We start from the raw sequence: 16,481 nt of genomic DNA, 5'->3' as shown, positions 1-16,481 counted from the left end.
CTCCTTATGGCCCTATTAGTGGACACTTGTTTTATTTATTGTTTTTTATTTTAAAATTCTATGAACCACTTTGTATTTTACTTTACCCCCTACCCCTCCTTCCTCCTTTTGGCTCTCTTCTTAAGATGTATTTCCGGCAGAACCTTGTTTTTGTTTTTCAAGACTGTCCTGCTCTGTCATCCAGGCTGGAATGCAGGGGCGTGATCTCAGCTCACTGCAGCCTCCGCCTCCCAGGTTCAAGCGATTCTCCTACCTCAGCCTCCCGAGTAGCTGGGATTACAGGTGCCCACCACCACACCCAGCTAACTTTTGTACTTTTAGTAAAGATGGGGTTTCACCATGTCAGTCGGGCTGGTCTCGAACTCCTGACCGCAAGTGATCCACCCGCCTTGGCCACCCAAATTGCTGAGATTACAGGTGTGAGCCACCGAACATTTTTATACCAACTATGTCTATTTGATTTAGACACACTTATCTAGGTTGAAAAGAGTAATCACAGAAATTAAATGAGCAGGTTTCGTAGAAAGAAGCAGGGCCATGGTAAAAATCTTTAATGATGGAGCAGACCTGACTGGTTTTTCGTTGTCCTCCCTGCAGCTATCTCTTTGATCCAGTTCAAGTGTCCTCTCCTGGCTATGTCAATGAAGTCAACAGCTGCAAGCTAGATGAAGACGACACTGATAAATTAAAAGGCAAATGGAACAGTGAAGTCCTGGTGCAGAAAAATGACTCTCAGAGGCAGGGCTCAAAAAAGTCTGAGAGCAGCAGCAGGACAGCTAATCCACGGGAGCCCTGCTGGCCTCACCAAGGGCCGCTCCCGCAGGGGGATGCTGGAGGGGAACACCATGCCTGCGGCATCAATGGCATCGGCCCTGCTGCCGCTCCACAGCCCGCTGGCAATCCCAGCCCTGCCCAGGATGACAGGGGCTCCTGGACCAGTACTGAAAATACTGGAGTTCCCCCAACTCAACCCTTCCTGGAAGGAGGGGGCACCAGGAAACAGGACTGTGTGCTGCTGGCCTCAGAAGGAACCCAAGTCATGAGAAATGGAGACTCCAGAGCTCCTTCTGAGACAGAAAGTTTTGCCTTAGAAGTACAAGACCGTGTCTTCCAGATACCAGCCCCAGATTACCTTCAGCATTGGGGCCCAGCTGGAGACAACATTGACCATAATGAAAAGGACCGTGTTTTCAAGAACCATACTGAGGATGAGTCCCTTGAGGGAATTCAGCCCACAGTGGGGGAGCGTGGTTTGAATACGCCCTTCTCTGGGAGGAGAAGCTGGGATTCATTGAATGAGGATGTGGAAACAGAAGTTCTAAGCATCTGCTTTAATGAGAAGGGTCCTGCTCATGCCATGCCTGTGGTTGACTCAGGAAACAGGCAGGAGGATGCCCATGGCTCCGATGGAGACGGAGATGGGGAGATTGTGGACGAGGATGCAGCGGTGGCAGAGGCCCTTGCGGCTTTAGAAGCTGCTACTGCAGGAGAAGATTTGGATGAGGCTGATTAGGGGAGGGGATTTGCACAGGGAGGTAAGCTGGTGTCGTGCTGAGCATGCAGATGCATTTGCTCCCTGGATGCAGAGCAGGTGATTCTCCCAGCATGCACCAGTGCAGCCTGACCAGTTGTTTACATCCAGCATCTGTTCTGATTGTCAGCATCTGCCCCATGCTGCTTGTCACATATCTGGAGTTTCACTCTGTGTCGATGAGCTGTCATTCAGGACACTAGGAGAAAAATCTGAGTGGGTCATTGTGCCCATATCCACAGCAAGTGCAGAAATTGAACAGCTTGCTTGACAACCCTCAAACATCTTTGAGCACCTGGTACAGATGTTTATGAGAATACTCTAAGATCTCAACCCTTGATCCCAAAGGCACACAATCACAGAGGATTCCTTTTGACTGTAAACTGTTTACCTTGCTTTTGAGAGCCAAACATTGTACCCAACCTGGAAAAAGTAACTACCCCAATTAAAGTGCCTCATGTGTCCCCAGAGCATGGCTTAACTTCAGGGACAATTCACCCAGGGAACTAAGAACTAACCAGTTGTTCAACAGCGGGTTAAGCTCAGCAGTTTTCACAGTAGAGCAGAAGTCCTCAGGAAACAACAGGTTAGTCATTAGCTGAGATGTGATTTTAAAACACCTTGACCTTAACTTTTTTACATTATTACTTTTAAATCTCCTTTGGGACTGGGGAGGCTGGCCAAAATGGTCTTAAAACTGCTTGTGTCATATTTGGGTTTTAAGTTCATGACTTTCAGAACAGCAAAGCCATATATGCAATGTTTTTATGCCATTAAATGTCTGACTCTAATTAAAATATAACAACGTATGTGTCTTTCTGTCTTAACTCAAAGGTGGTTCTAATTTTCTCAGAATATCAGTGACCCTGGATATTACTTTCAATGTAAAGAGCTAATCTAGATGGCCGGGCATGGTGGCTCACGCCTATAATCCCAGCACTTTGGGAGGCCGAGGCGGGTGGATCATGAGGTCAGGAGTTCGAGACCAGCCTGGCCAACATAGTGAAACCCCATCTCTACTAAAAATACAAAAAATTAGCCGGGCGTGGTGGCGGGTGCCTATAATCCCAGCTACTTGGGAGGCTGAGGCAAGGAGAATTGCTTGAACCCAGGAGGTGGAGGTTGCAGTGAGCCAAGATCGCGCCACTGCACTCCAGCCTGGGCGGCAGTACGAGATCCCATCTCAAAAAAAAAAAAAAAAAAAAAAGAGCTAAGCTAAGCACAGTGGGTCATGTCTGTAATCTCAGCACTTTGGAAGACTGACGTGATAGGACTGCCAAGGCCAGGAATTCAAGACCAACCTGGGTAATTTAGCGAGACCCCATCTCTATGAAAAAAAAAAAAAAAGAGCTAGACTACAAAATTATACTCAAGGAAGGGACCAAGTTGGTTTGCAGAGCCATGACTTTGGCTTTCTCTCTCTCAAGTTAAACTTGATGCCATAACTAAGTGTCCTGATCTTATCACAAAGATGAATTAAGCCCTCTCTGGATTTCAGCCTTCTAATTCATTGAAACAAGGTCAACCATTCTAATATAACTCAATGGAGAATTTAAAGGCATTAAGGATGCTCAAAACTATTTAGAAAAAAAAATAAACATGGAAGATGCTTTAGTTTGGTGTTTTGTAACACAGAATTGAAATTTCACTGAACTTCGTTTGATTTCCAGCTTTGCCATGTGACTTTGGGCAAGTTATGTATCCCTTCTCTTTACCCATCTGTGAAGTGAGAATAATAAGAGTATGTGCTTGTAAAGATTAAATGAAATGATGTGTTTAGCACAGTGCCTGGGACACTAGGCACTCAAAAATGATGTCTTACCGGTTGAAAACAATTCCTTTAAAAAACATTTTTATATCCTCACAACTGAAAACTCTAATACTGGGAGGTGTATATAATGTCATTATTTGATTTTGATAATTATTTAGTATAAAACATGATTTCTGAGCCTTCCAGCACCTTTAAGGATGGCACCCTTACAAATGCTTAATGAACATATGTTACCCTGGGTTTGTTTGGTATTGTAATGACAAGCCATCGCAAGTGACCTCTATATACAGGGTCACTCAGAGTCCTTCAAAAGATAAACTCTTGGCATTGTTAATTGCATTAGAGGTTTGTCTCCTTTTGTATTTAGTACACCAAATACTTAATATTTCAGAATGCTTATTCCTTCAGTGACTTCCTAAGTGTATCAGTTGGGATTATGTTCGGTTGTATGGGATGAGTGTTTTATACAAATAGAGGTTTATTTACCTCCTATGTAAAAGAAGTCTGGAGTTAGTGATCCAGGGTGGCAGATACAGGGTATCACTGACCCATGTATCAGTGACCCACGTATCAATGGCCCATGTGTCAATGACCGGCGTATGAATGACCCATGCTTCAGTCATTTTGGTTTCCTTCTCAGTGTCACTTTGTAGTCCAAAATGATTGCTGTGGCTTCAGTCATTACATTTACATTCCACGTTGGAAAAGAATAGGTCAAAAACCCCACTCCCACTCTATTAAGGACCTCACAGAAGTATAATTCATCCCTTCCACATATACTCCCTTTGGTCAACATCTGGTCACTTGGCCACATCTAGCTGCAAAAGAGACTAGGAAAGTTGTCTTTCTAGTGGTGTGCATGGCTTTGCGAAATAAACTCAGAATGCAGTGACTGAGAGGGGGAAATGGACAGTGGGTTTCGAGGCAGTCGGTTTATAGTCTCTGCCACAGGAGGCCTCAAAACCCAAACGCCTGGGATATAGCTGGTCTCAAAAGATTAGAAGATTGTGTGTACATTCAGTGTGGCACCAAAGGGGCGTCCACCTTTGGTCCAGGGGAAGGAGGACTGGACAGCTACTGCTGCTCCAACTTCCCATTGATATCTCCAAACCTGACGAAAGAAGAAATTCAGACAAGGAACGGGTAGGGTAAGGTATTAGGGCAGACAAGTCTCTTTCTCTTACCCAGACACACACTTTTGCATTTATATATGTATATAATTTTACATCTTAGAACAGCTGCAGAGTTCACCATAACTGACAGCTCTCTAGTTTTAAAGATTCTCTTTTATGAATAACTGCTTCAAAAAGGTCGACAGATGGCCAATACTTTCAAGAGTTATTTAAAAGTAATTCTGGCCCCTTTCATCTTTACTCCAATATCCAGGCTCCCCCAAAGGAAATCAGAGGAAAGTAAAAAATCTTTAGGCTGAAAAGTAATTCCAGCTTTAAGCCTTATCTACCAGGTTGTCTCACAGCGAGCTGTCTGAGCACGCTTGTGTGTGTAGTGTCTTCTTGCTGCAGCTTAGTGCCACCTCTTGTCAGAAAAGTGATGTTGAAAACAGCCAACCTTTTCAAACATTGTGGACAATTTGGAAGCACAACGCACTCTGATAGGAAGGCACCAGCTGTGATTGGGGCGGACTTCACAGTTCTCCGTGAACCTTAGGCAATTGCATCACATGCATATTTACCATGTTAAATCCTGATTTTGAATTAAGATTATTTTAGGTACATATTACACATAGGTTTCTTGAGCTAAGAAGTTAGATGTAACTTTTTACTGGGGAAAATGAACTATCATATAAATATGAAATTAAATTTTTTCCCCTCATTACCAAAGCTGATGTAGTGAATAGTTATAACTGGAAAAACCAGATACCCAAAAGAATGAAGAGAATTTTAGGTTTCTTACACAACACATGCCCAACTGTCTATGCTCAGTAAGTGCTGGCCATTCGTCATTTTCCTCCCTCTGCCCCACTCTGTCTCTCTGATTCTCTTCTCTTCCTACCTCTCCCATCCGTACCTCCAAGCAGGAGGCCTTAGAAAGAATGAATGAGACACCAGATGCAAGTACAAGCGCAAAGATCTCCTGACTTCCCCGGTGTGGTCATCTGTGTGCAACCATGCAGCAGACAGAGCACAGTCACTACTGCAGCACAGGATGTAGCCTCCTTTCCTGGACTTGGACTTGACTCTTCATCAAGGGCACTGCTTTTCACACAACCAGTCTTTATGATGAAAATGTAGAAATTGTTGCTTTCTGGGTTTGTTTCATTTTTTTTTCTCTAGATTAAACCTCATGCATTTTAAAATCCTCTATTTTGGAGTTGGTGACAAACACAGACAAGCTGACATCTGTTTTTCATGGTAAATTCTTTCCCTGTTAACTAATAGAACAATAAGTTGTTCATTTATGTATTTACTAAATTTGTAGGTTTCTTGTATGTATCAGGTTATAGAAAACACACCTAAGTGGTCTGCTAACTTCTGAAGCACTCCTAGCCACTTTAAGAAACATTTTATGCAAGTCAATATGTTGATCGTAGATGATGCTTACCTGCACATTTAGTCACTTGGAGTCAACTATTAGCAATTTTTTTCAACAGAAATAGCTGTACTAAACAAATGCCTTTGGCCTGAGATCTAAGTTAGTGTACGGCACAAGGGGGGAACTTAAAACATATTTGTTGATTGAAAGAATAAAATCTTTTCCCGGTCTGGTTGGGGAGACATCATACAGCTAGCCAGGACTGTGCTGGATTGTGACATGGTGTAATAAAGGATGTGGGAGCCCAAATCCATAGGAATTTGAGAGGTTAGGAATCGTATTATTATTCAGGCCCTTCACTCTCAGCCTACCTTGCTCTATTTGAATAATTGAGGCTTGTGGTGGTCTGTGGAAAAGTGGACAGAGTAGAATTTGGGCAGCTGCTGAAGGTTTGGTCTCTAGAATGAGTTCACATTACCCTAAGGACAGTAATCCCAAATTGAGACAAAAACTTTAAGAAAACCAATGTTTGGGGCCAAGCAATGGGGAGCTTGGCCGACTTCATTTTTTAGTCATTTTGAACTCAATATTTAAAATCCTGGAGGAGAAGGAGAAAAAGGGTGTACATTCGTGTAATGACATCCAGATCTCACTGTTCTCTTGGCTCCTGGTGATGGGGGGAAAAAAGGTGCACCCAGGTTGACTCTTCAGTAACACCAGCAGCCATGCGTCATGACCTCCAGGTCTTCAGAGGCCCTGCCCATGTGGCACGTGCCTGGTACTTCCCACACATGGGCCTCTGTAATCCTAACAAACCTGGGGTGAAATCTGGCTGTGCCTCTTGCTCACTGTGTGACCTTTTGACTTTAAGTTTCTTAAAGTTTCTGAGCCTCACTTTTCTTATCTGTGAAATAGGGATCATTCCTATTTCTAAGAATTGAAAGCACACATTCTCAAACTTCAGTGTGCCCCTGAGGCATGTGGTGTGCTTGTTTAAAAGGCAGATTTCTGGACCTACCTCTAGCGATTCAGACTTAGTAAGTATTGAGTGAGGCCCTGGCGTCTACATTGTTTATGTAAGTAATTCTCCACACTTAGAGAAACACTTAAGACTCTAACAGGGATTGCCACACCTTTTTTTATCTTGCACCAGTTATCAATAAAAAGTACTGCACACACCCTTAATATAAGCACTTTTACAACCATACTATCTTCTAGTATGTTATATGCTTTATAGTATTTAGCAATACTAAGATGAAGTAACAGCATATCAGAGCATTAATTTTTTTTTCACACCCCTGGGGTATGTGAAACCTACTTTGGAAACCACTGGTTTAGAAGATCAAATGAACTAGTACATATAAAAGCTCTCTGTAAATAGACAAAACGGGGCATATATATATATGTGTGTGTGTGTGTGTGTGTGTGTGTGTGTGTGTATATATATATTTTTTTTGAGACGGAGTTTTGCTCTGGTTGCCCAGGCTGGAGTGCAACAGCATGATCTTGTCTCACCGCAACCTCTGCCTCCTGCCTCCAAGCAATTCTCCTGCCTCACCCTCCCGAGTAGCTGGGATTACAGGCATGGGCCACCACGCCCAGCTAATTCTGTATTTTTACTAGAGACAGGGTTTCTCCATGTTGGTCAGGCTGGTCTCGAACTCCCTACCTCAGCTCATCCGCCCACCTCGGCCTCCTAAAGTGCTGGGATTACAGGCATGAGCCACCGCACCCGGCCCGGGCCAATATTTTTGAAAGCACAAAGAGCATCCACATGAGTGTGAAGCACACACAAGACAAGCGCACCTGCAAATTCGCTCAACACCACTGACCTGCAGCTCTTCCTCCTCACCTGTGCTGCCCTCTGAGCCTTGTTCCTAGGAGACTTCTGTATTTACTGCCTTTAAGCATTTTGGAATAGTTAATATAGAACTAAGGTAGAATATGACCTAGAAACCAAAAGGCAGGCAAAGAATTTTACTTATCTCCCTAATCAGAACTACACATTCCAAACTAAAATGAGTGAGGCCATTGAGGAACAGGCTAATTAGAATACTTGTTTAGTCAGAATCTGGCTACTTTGAAAGCACAACAATGCAATTTCTCTTGACATAAATGACCAACTTAAGAAAAATCCCAGAAAAATAATTCCATTTCTAAGTCCAACTAATTCTTTTCCATTCTCCAAAATATTCCTAAAGCTATGAAGAATGGTAAACCTCAGAATTTACATAAATCAGGAAGAGTTCACAGGCCACAGAAGGTCCATAACCTCTACTCATCGGCCGATGTGCTGCTCTTTCTGTCTTAGATGTTGATGCTTAGAAAGGAAACAAAAGCTATACCAGTTTCTGAATACACAAGATCTAGGGTCTAAGGTTTTCATGGCATCAGCCATAAGCCGAGTGACAAACCATCAAGGACTGTTGTGGTTTTTAAATTAAAATTTATAGGGGCTGGGTGCGGTGGGTCATGCCTGTAATCCCAGCACTTTGGGAGGCCGAGGCAGGCGGATCACTTGAAGTCAGGAGTTCAAGACCAGCCAAGCCAACATGGTGAAACCCTGTCTCTACTAAAAATACAAAAATTAGGGCTGGTGGTGCTCACCTGTAATCCCAGCTGCTTGGGAGGCTGAGGCAGGAGAATTGCTTGAACCTAGGAGTCAGAGGTTGCTGTGAGCCGAGATCATGCCGGTGCACTCCAGCCTATATATATAAAATATATAATAGATTATTTATATATATATATATAAAACTCCTCCTACAGCTACTTTTCTGCAAATAACTCATGAGTTTTTTTTGTTGGTTTGGTTGGTTGACTGCAAATGACGGAAACCCAAACTAGATAACAAAAGAATATCCTTGAATGTTCTATTCTAGGAAATAAAGTGCAACTCTGTCTCAAAAAAAAAAAAGTTTATAGGAAAAAAATGTATAGAGAAAAAAATCTGCAAAGACACTACTTCAAAATAATTTTCCAAATATTAACATAGAAATTGTATTCAGTAATTAATTTCTGGGAGCCATCAAGTTATGGGTTTCGGTATTTTGTTGTTGTTTTCAGTATTTTTATAGGTATGACTATAGTTTAACGTTTTCAATACTGCTATGTGTTAAACACCAAGCGCAGCCAGCCTCGTTCTAAGTCCTGCACGGGAATCACCTCACTGAAGTCTACCGTGACGCCATGAGCTGTAGGTATGACCGTCCCCATTTCACACATGGGAAAATGGAGGCTCAAACAGCTAAATAACTCATCCAGAATCACACAACCAGGCAGTGGCAGAATCTCAACTGAACCCAGATTGAACAACAAACTGGTGCCTTTATTTATTTATTTATTTATTTATTTATTTTTGAAATGGAGTCTCGCTCTGTCACCCAGGCTGGAGCGCACTGGTGTGATCTTAGCTCACTATAACCTCTGCCTCCCAGCTTCAAGCGATTCTTCTGTCTCAGCCTCCTGAGTAGCTGTGATTACAAGTGGTGCCACCCTGCCCAGCTAATTTTTTTGTATTTTGGTAGAGACAAGGTTTCCCTGTGTTGCCCAGGCTGGTCTCAAACTCCTGAGCCCAGGCAATCCACCCACCTCGGCCTCCCAAGGTGCTAGGATTACAGGCGTGAGCCACCGCACCTGGCCCAAATGGGTTCTTTTAAAGATGACGTAATACGCCTCTCTGTGGCAACATCTGTGTTGCCCTCAGACAAAGACAAGGGCTGAAGCAAAATGTGAGACAACCCAATTTTGTATATGTAAAATTATATGTATTGTCAATTGGGAATAAAAGGGGGTTTTGTTCTGCTTCTAAGGAAGATTGTAATAAAGAATAGAAAAGTTAGTCAAGGCCTTGTAACCATAATAGGTCTGTGGCCCAATGTGCAGCAAGTCAGTAGCTGAGACTCAGGGCTGCAGCAGAGCGAGAGGTGAATGGGAGGGCCACTGAGCGAGGAGATGGAAGGAAACCTCACATCCGACTCCCTGAGGAGTCTGGGGCTAGGCATTGTAAAGGGTTTGGAGTAAGCCTAAGTGTGGTGATAGCTGATTGGTCAAAGAGTGCAGGGTGAAGTCATGGGACAGGGTGATGAAGAAACTGTATTCTCATGCTGATCCCATTTGTCTGGGTGGGCTTCAAATCGGTTGGCTGTCAGCTGTTTCACTGGAATTTGGGGGAAAACACCTTTAGCAATTCTAACAGAAGCTTTATGATTCTAATGTCAGAAATCCTATCTATAGCAACAATGGGGATGCAGATGGTCAGGATCTAGTGCTACTACAGGACTTTTGGTGACAAGGAAGTGGGCCAAAGTACAGCCTGATTAATGCTTAATCCAGAATTCTCGTTAACCCTGTGAGGACAGCTTCAGCTTTGTCTGTGAAATCTCCGAGACTGTCTACTGTCAATGGTATTTTTACGGCAATCCTAGGACCATGAATTTCCTTTCCCTACAAAGGATGAGGCAGATCCAGGGGCCATATGTCTGTGTCCTCACCCATGAACCACTCCTACATAGCTTAAGATTCCTCAGTTTCATCATCTGTATAGTGGAGCTGGTGGCTATGCCTCTCTCTGGGCCATAATGAGATTTAAATGAGATAAAAAGTGTTTAGCACGCACCCAGACAAAGTAAACAGTAAGTGTTAGATGTAATTTTGTCCAAGAACAGTGGCTCAAGTCTGTAAACCCAGCACTCTGGGAGGCCGAGGCGGGCGCACCACTTGTTGTCAGGAATTCAAGACCAGCCTGGCCAACATGGCAAAACCCCGTCTCTACTAAAAATATAAAAATTAGCCAGGCATGGTGGCGGCGGGCACTTGTAATCCCAGCTACTCTGGAGGCTGAGGCAGGAGAATTGCTTGAACCCAGGGGGTGGAGGTTGCAGTGAACTGAGGTCACACCACTGCACTCCAGCCTGGGTGACAGAGCCAGACTCCATCTCAAAAAAGAAAAAAAGTTACATGTCATTTTATTATCCAGCGAAGGTCATTGACCCACTTTTATGAGTAACACTCAATGCTTTTTTAAATAACTAGATCTTTGTTGCTACCCACCAAAGCTGTATGAATCACTTCTAATAACACTAATTTCTAAACTGGGTAAGTTCTGTTCTACCTACATCATTAATAATCATCTAAAGGCAAAAATGCATCTTGGGGGCACTTCAATTTTAGTGTATTTTTATTCTCATTATCTTCATCATTTAACAATTGTAGAACACATGGGAATTTATCCTTTCAATTTTAAGTCACATTGCATTTGAAGGGAATATTTATAGCATTAATATTGACCCTTTCTTTTATCTTTCCTCTTGCCCAAATAAGATATTATAAAATAAAATACATTTTTAATACAAAACAGAAATTATGGAAGGTTTGGCAGGGTTGATTGGTTATTTTGGAGAGGTTGTGTCTGGCTTGGTTTTTATTTAGTATGGGGGTTTTGTGTGTGTGTGTGTGTGCGTGCGTGTGTGTGTGTGTAGTTTTTGTTTGATTTGGTCAACATTAAGATACTCATCTGTAATAAGTAAACCCATATATTTTTTCAATTTGAGAGTAATGTTATGATTTCAAGAATATTTTATCTATGCTTTCTCAGCTAGATTAACTTGGGAATGAAAATAAATTGAGTTACTGGTCGATCTGGGTTCATTCAACATCAGTCAAGGCAAGAAAGTTGGCCAGGCGCGGTGGCTCACGCCTGTAATCCCGGCACTTTGGGAGGCCGAGGCAGGTGGATCACGAGGTCAGGAGATCGAGACCATCCTGGCTATCATGGTGAAACCCCGTCTCTACTAAAAATACAAAAAAATTAGCCGGGCATGGTGGCGGGCGCCTGTAGTCCCAGCTACTCAGGAGGCTGAGGCAGGAGAATGGCGTGAACCTGTGAGGCGGAGCTTGCAGTGAGCTGAGATCGCGCCACTGCACTCCAGCCTGGGTGACAGAGCGAGACTCTGTCTCAAAAAAAAAAAGCAAGAAAGTCATTCGCTCCAATAAGGCAGTAGACCTGCCATCAGGAGAACCTCAGGCTTTGCAGTTACATCTTGTACCTGGTTCCTCCCCCAGCCCACCTTCGAATGTTATAAACAATATGACTGTGGCAGAAACATGAAAAACTAACTCTCAAAAGGCAAAATCCCCATCATTTATTCCACTACAGAGGTTGGAACTTGGCATCTCTGCGGCCAGTAGATTGTTCTATTTCGTCTCAGAGACCACTGAGTGAGTACTGACTGTGCCTGGCACTGTACTAAGTGCATTACACGTCTGAGCTCATATGATCCTCACAACCACCCTTAAAGGCACATATTATCTTCATTCTATAGTTAGAAGACAGGGTCCAAAGAGTTTAAGGTCACAGATGGCCAAAGGCATCTGAATGCCAAATCTGTGCTCTTATCGGGAGCTATAAGAATGAGCCCTGTGCCAATCCAGGAAAGATGGTGAAAGGAAACTCTCCTGAAGCAATAAAAGGAAGAGGATTTGCAAACGCGTTTCACAACAGAAAGCGCACCATGGCCAGGCCTTCTGGCGATGGATTCAAGGCGGCTCTAGGAAGTCTCAGCTGCAGGACTGGATGCCAGAGCTTCACTTTCCATGTGGCTCTGTAACTCCTCCTACAGCTATGTTGCTGCAAATAACTGCATTAGTCATGAGTTCTTTTTGTTGGTTTGGTTGGTTGGCCACAAATGACAGAAACCCAAACTAGATAACAAAAGAATTTCCTTGAAATGTTCTTGAAGTTCAGAAGGGCGACTAGGCCTTGGGGACAACTGAATCTGGGGCTTGAAAGGAACCAGACTGGCCACAGTGGCTCATGCCTGTAGTTCCAGCACTTTGGGAGGCCAAGGTGGGCAGATCGCTTGAGCTCAGGAGTTCGAGACCAGCCTGGGCAACGTGAAAAAAAACCCGTCTCTTCGAAAAATACAAAAAAAAAAAGCAGCCGAGCATGATGGCCCGTGCCTGCAGTCCCAGCTACTTGGGAGGCTCAGATGGGAGGATTGCTTGAGCCTGGGAGTTCGAGGCTCTGGTGAGCCATGATTGTACCACTACATTCGAGCATAGGTGACAGACTGAGACTCTGTCTCAAACCAATAAAAAAAAAAAAAAGAAAGCAACCTGCACTGTCTGTCTTCCCTTTGCACATTCCCCACCTTTCCTCACACCAGGAAGGAAGACTACACAGCAGGAAATATGGTCTCCACCAGCCCCTTAGCCTACAGCTTTAGCCACCAGAGCAATAAACCATTTTTTTCCAGCCCGTTTGCTGGAGAAAATGGTTTATTGCTCTGGCGGATAATGCTGTAGCTTTAGCCATGGGAACCCTCATGGGCTTCCCCCACGAGGCTATGGAACTCTGTGGCTCAGTTCCACAGCAAGCAACTTGCTGGCTCAACTCGACTCAAAGTTGTGTGTGCTGGGCCATCCACAGCCACTCTGATCGACTGTGGGGGATGGACGCATGTAGAGCCCTTTAGAGCAGTCGCGCCCTCGGCAGGGGTGGATGAGAAGACAGTGAATTTGCAGGCATTTTTCTGATCCTTAAAACTCCTGTGAGACAGGTCACTTTACAGATGGCATTGAGGCTCAGAAAGATAAGATACCTTTCTCAATATCACACAGTGGTGAGTGGCAGAGCTGGGGCTCAAACGCAACAGCAAAGGTCGTGCCTACTTCTCTGAGACCACACCACTTCCATGACAGCATTCAGCGCACGGGATTCCCTCCAAAACGGAACCGAATCAGTCTCACTAGTATCCAGGTAACACCTGCAGGGACACAAGCTCCCAGGTGAGAAACTGGAGGGTCAGATGAGAAAAACAATAAAGACAACCTGGCAGCGCCAGAAAATGGGTTAGAAAAAAACTAGACTTGAACCTTTGCGCTCATAAAATAGCTAATGGTAGTATTTCGTTTTTAAACGTGGGCTTTTGTTTATTTATTCGTTCAGCAAAAAAATCACGAGTGCTTTCTGCGCACCAGGGCTGGAGGGGAAGATACAGCACCAACCCCCAACGGCCGTGCAGTTCTCCCATTCGGCCAGCAGAGGGGGCGAAGGACCAGCTCTGTGAGAAGACCCGCAGGGCTGGACACCAGCTGAACTGCGTGGGCAGCCACACCACCCCCTGGCCAAGCCACAGAATGCCCAAGACAAAGAAGTCCCAGGTGTCCCTTAGGTGTTTAGAGCTACAGTGAGCGTCCCTGGGGAGATCTGAGAACAGTCCTGCACCATGGTCCTGGGAAGATAAGGAGAGAAGGAGGGAATCCTTGGGTAGAACCAACGTGCTCCACCCAGACAAAAGGGTGGGGGGATCTAAGAACTGGCAAGTCAAACCTCAGATACAAAACATAGTCCTCTTTGACCACACAACAAGCCCTCAGTGATTCTACGCACTAAATCGCGCGACCCCGTTTCCAAGCCCCCAACTCTACTATCCTCAGTGAGACGAAAGGAAGGGTTCCCCACCTTTTCACTATAGCCCACGGAGGTGGAGGAAGCCTGGATGTAAAGATAGATTTGAAAAAGAAGTGCAGGAGCATTCAAGGCCGTGGACGGGCCCCCTGGCAAATTCACCTAGGAGCTGCCCGGGTGGGGAGATTGCTGAACCAATTGTTCAGGGCCAGCGTTGCAAAGCCAGCGTCTGTCATCATGGGGAACAGAAGGGTCATATGTGCCACATTGCCAGCTTCCCACTACTCCCCTAATGAGCCAAGAAAGACATGAAAGCCAGTTAGTGACCAAACGTCCCCATTCTGCATTACACATGTACTAGAGGGGATACCCAAAAGGCCAAAAACTAAGCCCGTCACCCCAAGTGACCCCTTTCAACTATAAAATAGGTTGTTGGGGGGAATTCCTAATGTCCATCCTAACGCACACATTCTGAGTTTCTGGTTCTCATGTTGTGTGACTTGGTCACAAATGACCAAGTCAACCTTTCTACTTCCTCAGCATAAGCTGTTATTGATCATCTTGTTTTCAAGGAGACACGCACGTGCGCGCGCGCACACACACACACACACACACATGCACACTCCACATCAAAATCCTATGAGGTGCCACACAGAGTGAAGTTTGCTGTATATACTTTTTTTTTTTTTTTTGAGACGGAGTCTCGCTCTGTCACCCAGGCTGGAGTGCAGTGGCCGGATCTCAGCTCACTGCAAGCTCCGCCTCCCGGGTTCACGCCATTCTCCTGCCTCAGCCTCCTGAGTAGCTGGGACTACAGGTGCCCGCCACCTCGCCCGGCTAATTTTTTGTATTTTTAGTAGAGATGGGGTTTCACCGTGTTAGCCAGGATGGTCTCGATCTCCTGACCTCGTGATCTGCCCACCTCAGCCTCCCAAAGTGCTGGGATTACAGGCGTGAGCCACTGTACCCAGCCTGCTGTATATACATTTTAAAAACTTCAACCAGGATATGAAGGAGAGATAGAATGCAGATGGTGACAAATGACTTTGTGTTACAAATGAGTCACATTACCACACAGAAGGGGACGGGGAACAAAGGAGCTGACCTAAGTAACTTTGGCAAATACAGTTTTGACTAAATACTGTAAGGCTAAAAACAAGAACCATACACAAACACACATACACACACACACTACTTCAGTTGGCAAATGTGTTTCTCACAGTAGTATATTTTCAAACTACTTAATATGTATGCTAGGGTTGAATAAACATGTAAAAATACCATAGATAATAAGAGCCGGTTTCCTCTCTCTAGGAAAAGAAAGTTACAAATAAGGAAAGCAGGAAGGTTAGAACGAGTACTATGGAGCAAGACTGGAGTCAGAGGTAGCAGTGTGGACCCATGCTTTTGTTTTACAGATATATACAAAAATACATAAAGATGTGTGTATCCACATGTGTTGGTGTGTGTATGTATATATGTGTGTACAGGGGGCCTAGTAGCTGTGACATTTCAGCATCAGTGAGGACACCTAGTGCTCTTTATTTCTAAACATCATTGTACAATAAAAGGAACCAGGGCTCCTTGGGTTAGTGGTTGATTTCAGGTCTGGGGCGAGAAAAATACAAGACAAGATGAACCTGGAGCTTTCAAAAAAGAAAGGAGCTATAATCCTAGCACTTTGGGAGGCCGAGGTGGGTGGATCACTTGAGGCCAGGAGTTTGAGACCAGCTTGGCCAACATGGTGAAACCCCCTCTCTACTAAAAATACAAAATTTAGCCAGGTGTGGTGGTGTATGCTTGTAATCCCAGCTACTCAGGAGGTCAAAGCAGAAGACTCACTTGAAGCTGGGAGGCAAAGGTTGCAGCGAGTCAAGGTTATACTACTGCACTTTGGCCTGGGTGACAGAGTGAGAGTTTGGGAAAAAAAAAAAAAAAAAGAAAGAAGAAGAAGAGAAAGAAAGAAGAAAGAAGAAAGAAAGAAAGAAAGAAAGAAGAAAGAAAGAAAGAAAGAAAGAAAGAAAGAAAGAAAGAAAGAAAGAAAGAAAGAAAGAAAGAAAGAGAAAGAAAGAAAGAAAGAAAGAAAGAAAGAAAGAAAGAAAGAAAGAAAGAAAGAAAGAAAGAAAGAAAAGAAACAAAGAAAAGAAAAGAAAGAAAGAAGAAAAGAAAAGAAAGAAGGAAGAAAGGAAGGAAGGAAGGGAGAAGTAACAGAAAGAAGAAAGAGAAAGAAAGAAAGAAAGAAAGAAAGAAAGAAAGAAAGAAAGAAAGAAAGAAAGAAA

At 44.1% G+C, this 16,481-nt stretch overlaps 1 protein-coding gene across 1 annotated transcript in view; it reads left to right on the top strand.

Annotated features, from left to right (window-relative positions):
• Positions 1-4,092, top strand: part of PGCKA1 (PDCD10 and GCKIII kinases associated 1) — a 136,157-nt gene extending 132,065 nt beyond the window's left edge. Inside the window, exon 4 of the mRNA XM_008017663.3 lies at positions 598-4,092. Within this exon, the coding sequence (XP_008015854.2) occupies positions 598-1,513 (916 nt within the window). The 3' untranslated portion in view covers positions 1,514-4,092. The remainder of the gene's footprint in view (positions 1-597) is intronic.
• The last annotated feature ends 12,389 nt before the right edge of the window (positions 4,093-16,481 follow it).

This window comes from Chlorocebus sabaeus, chromosome 27, assembly GCF_047675955.1.
Source record: "Chlorocebus sabaeus isolate Y175 chromosome 27, mChlSab1.0.hap1, whole genome shotgun sequence".
NCBI lineage: Eukaryota > Metazoa > Chordata > Mammalia > Primates > Cercopithecidae > Chlorocebus > Chlorocebus sabaeus.
This window is presented reverse-complemented; position numbering and strand designations above follow the sequence as displayed.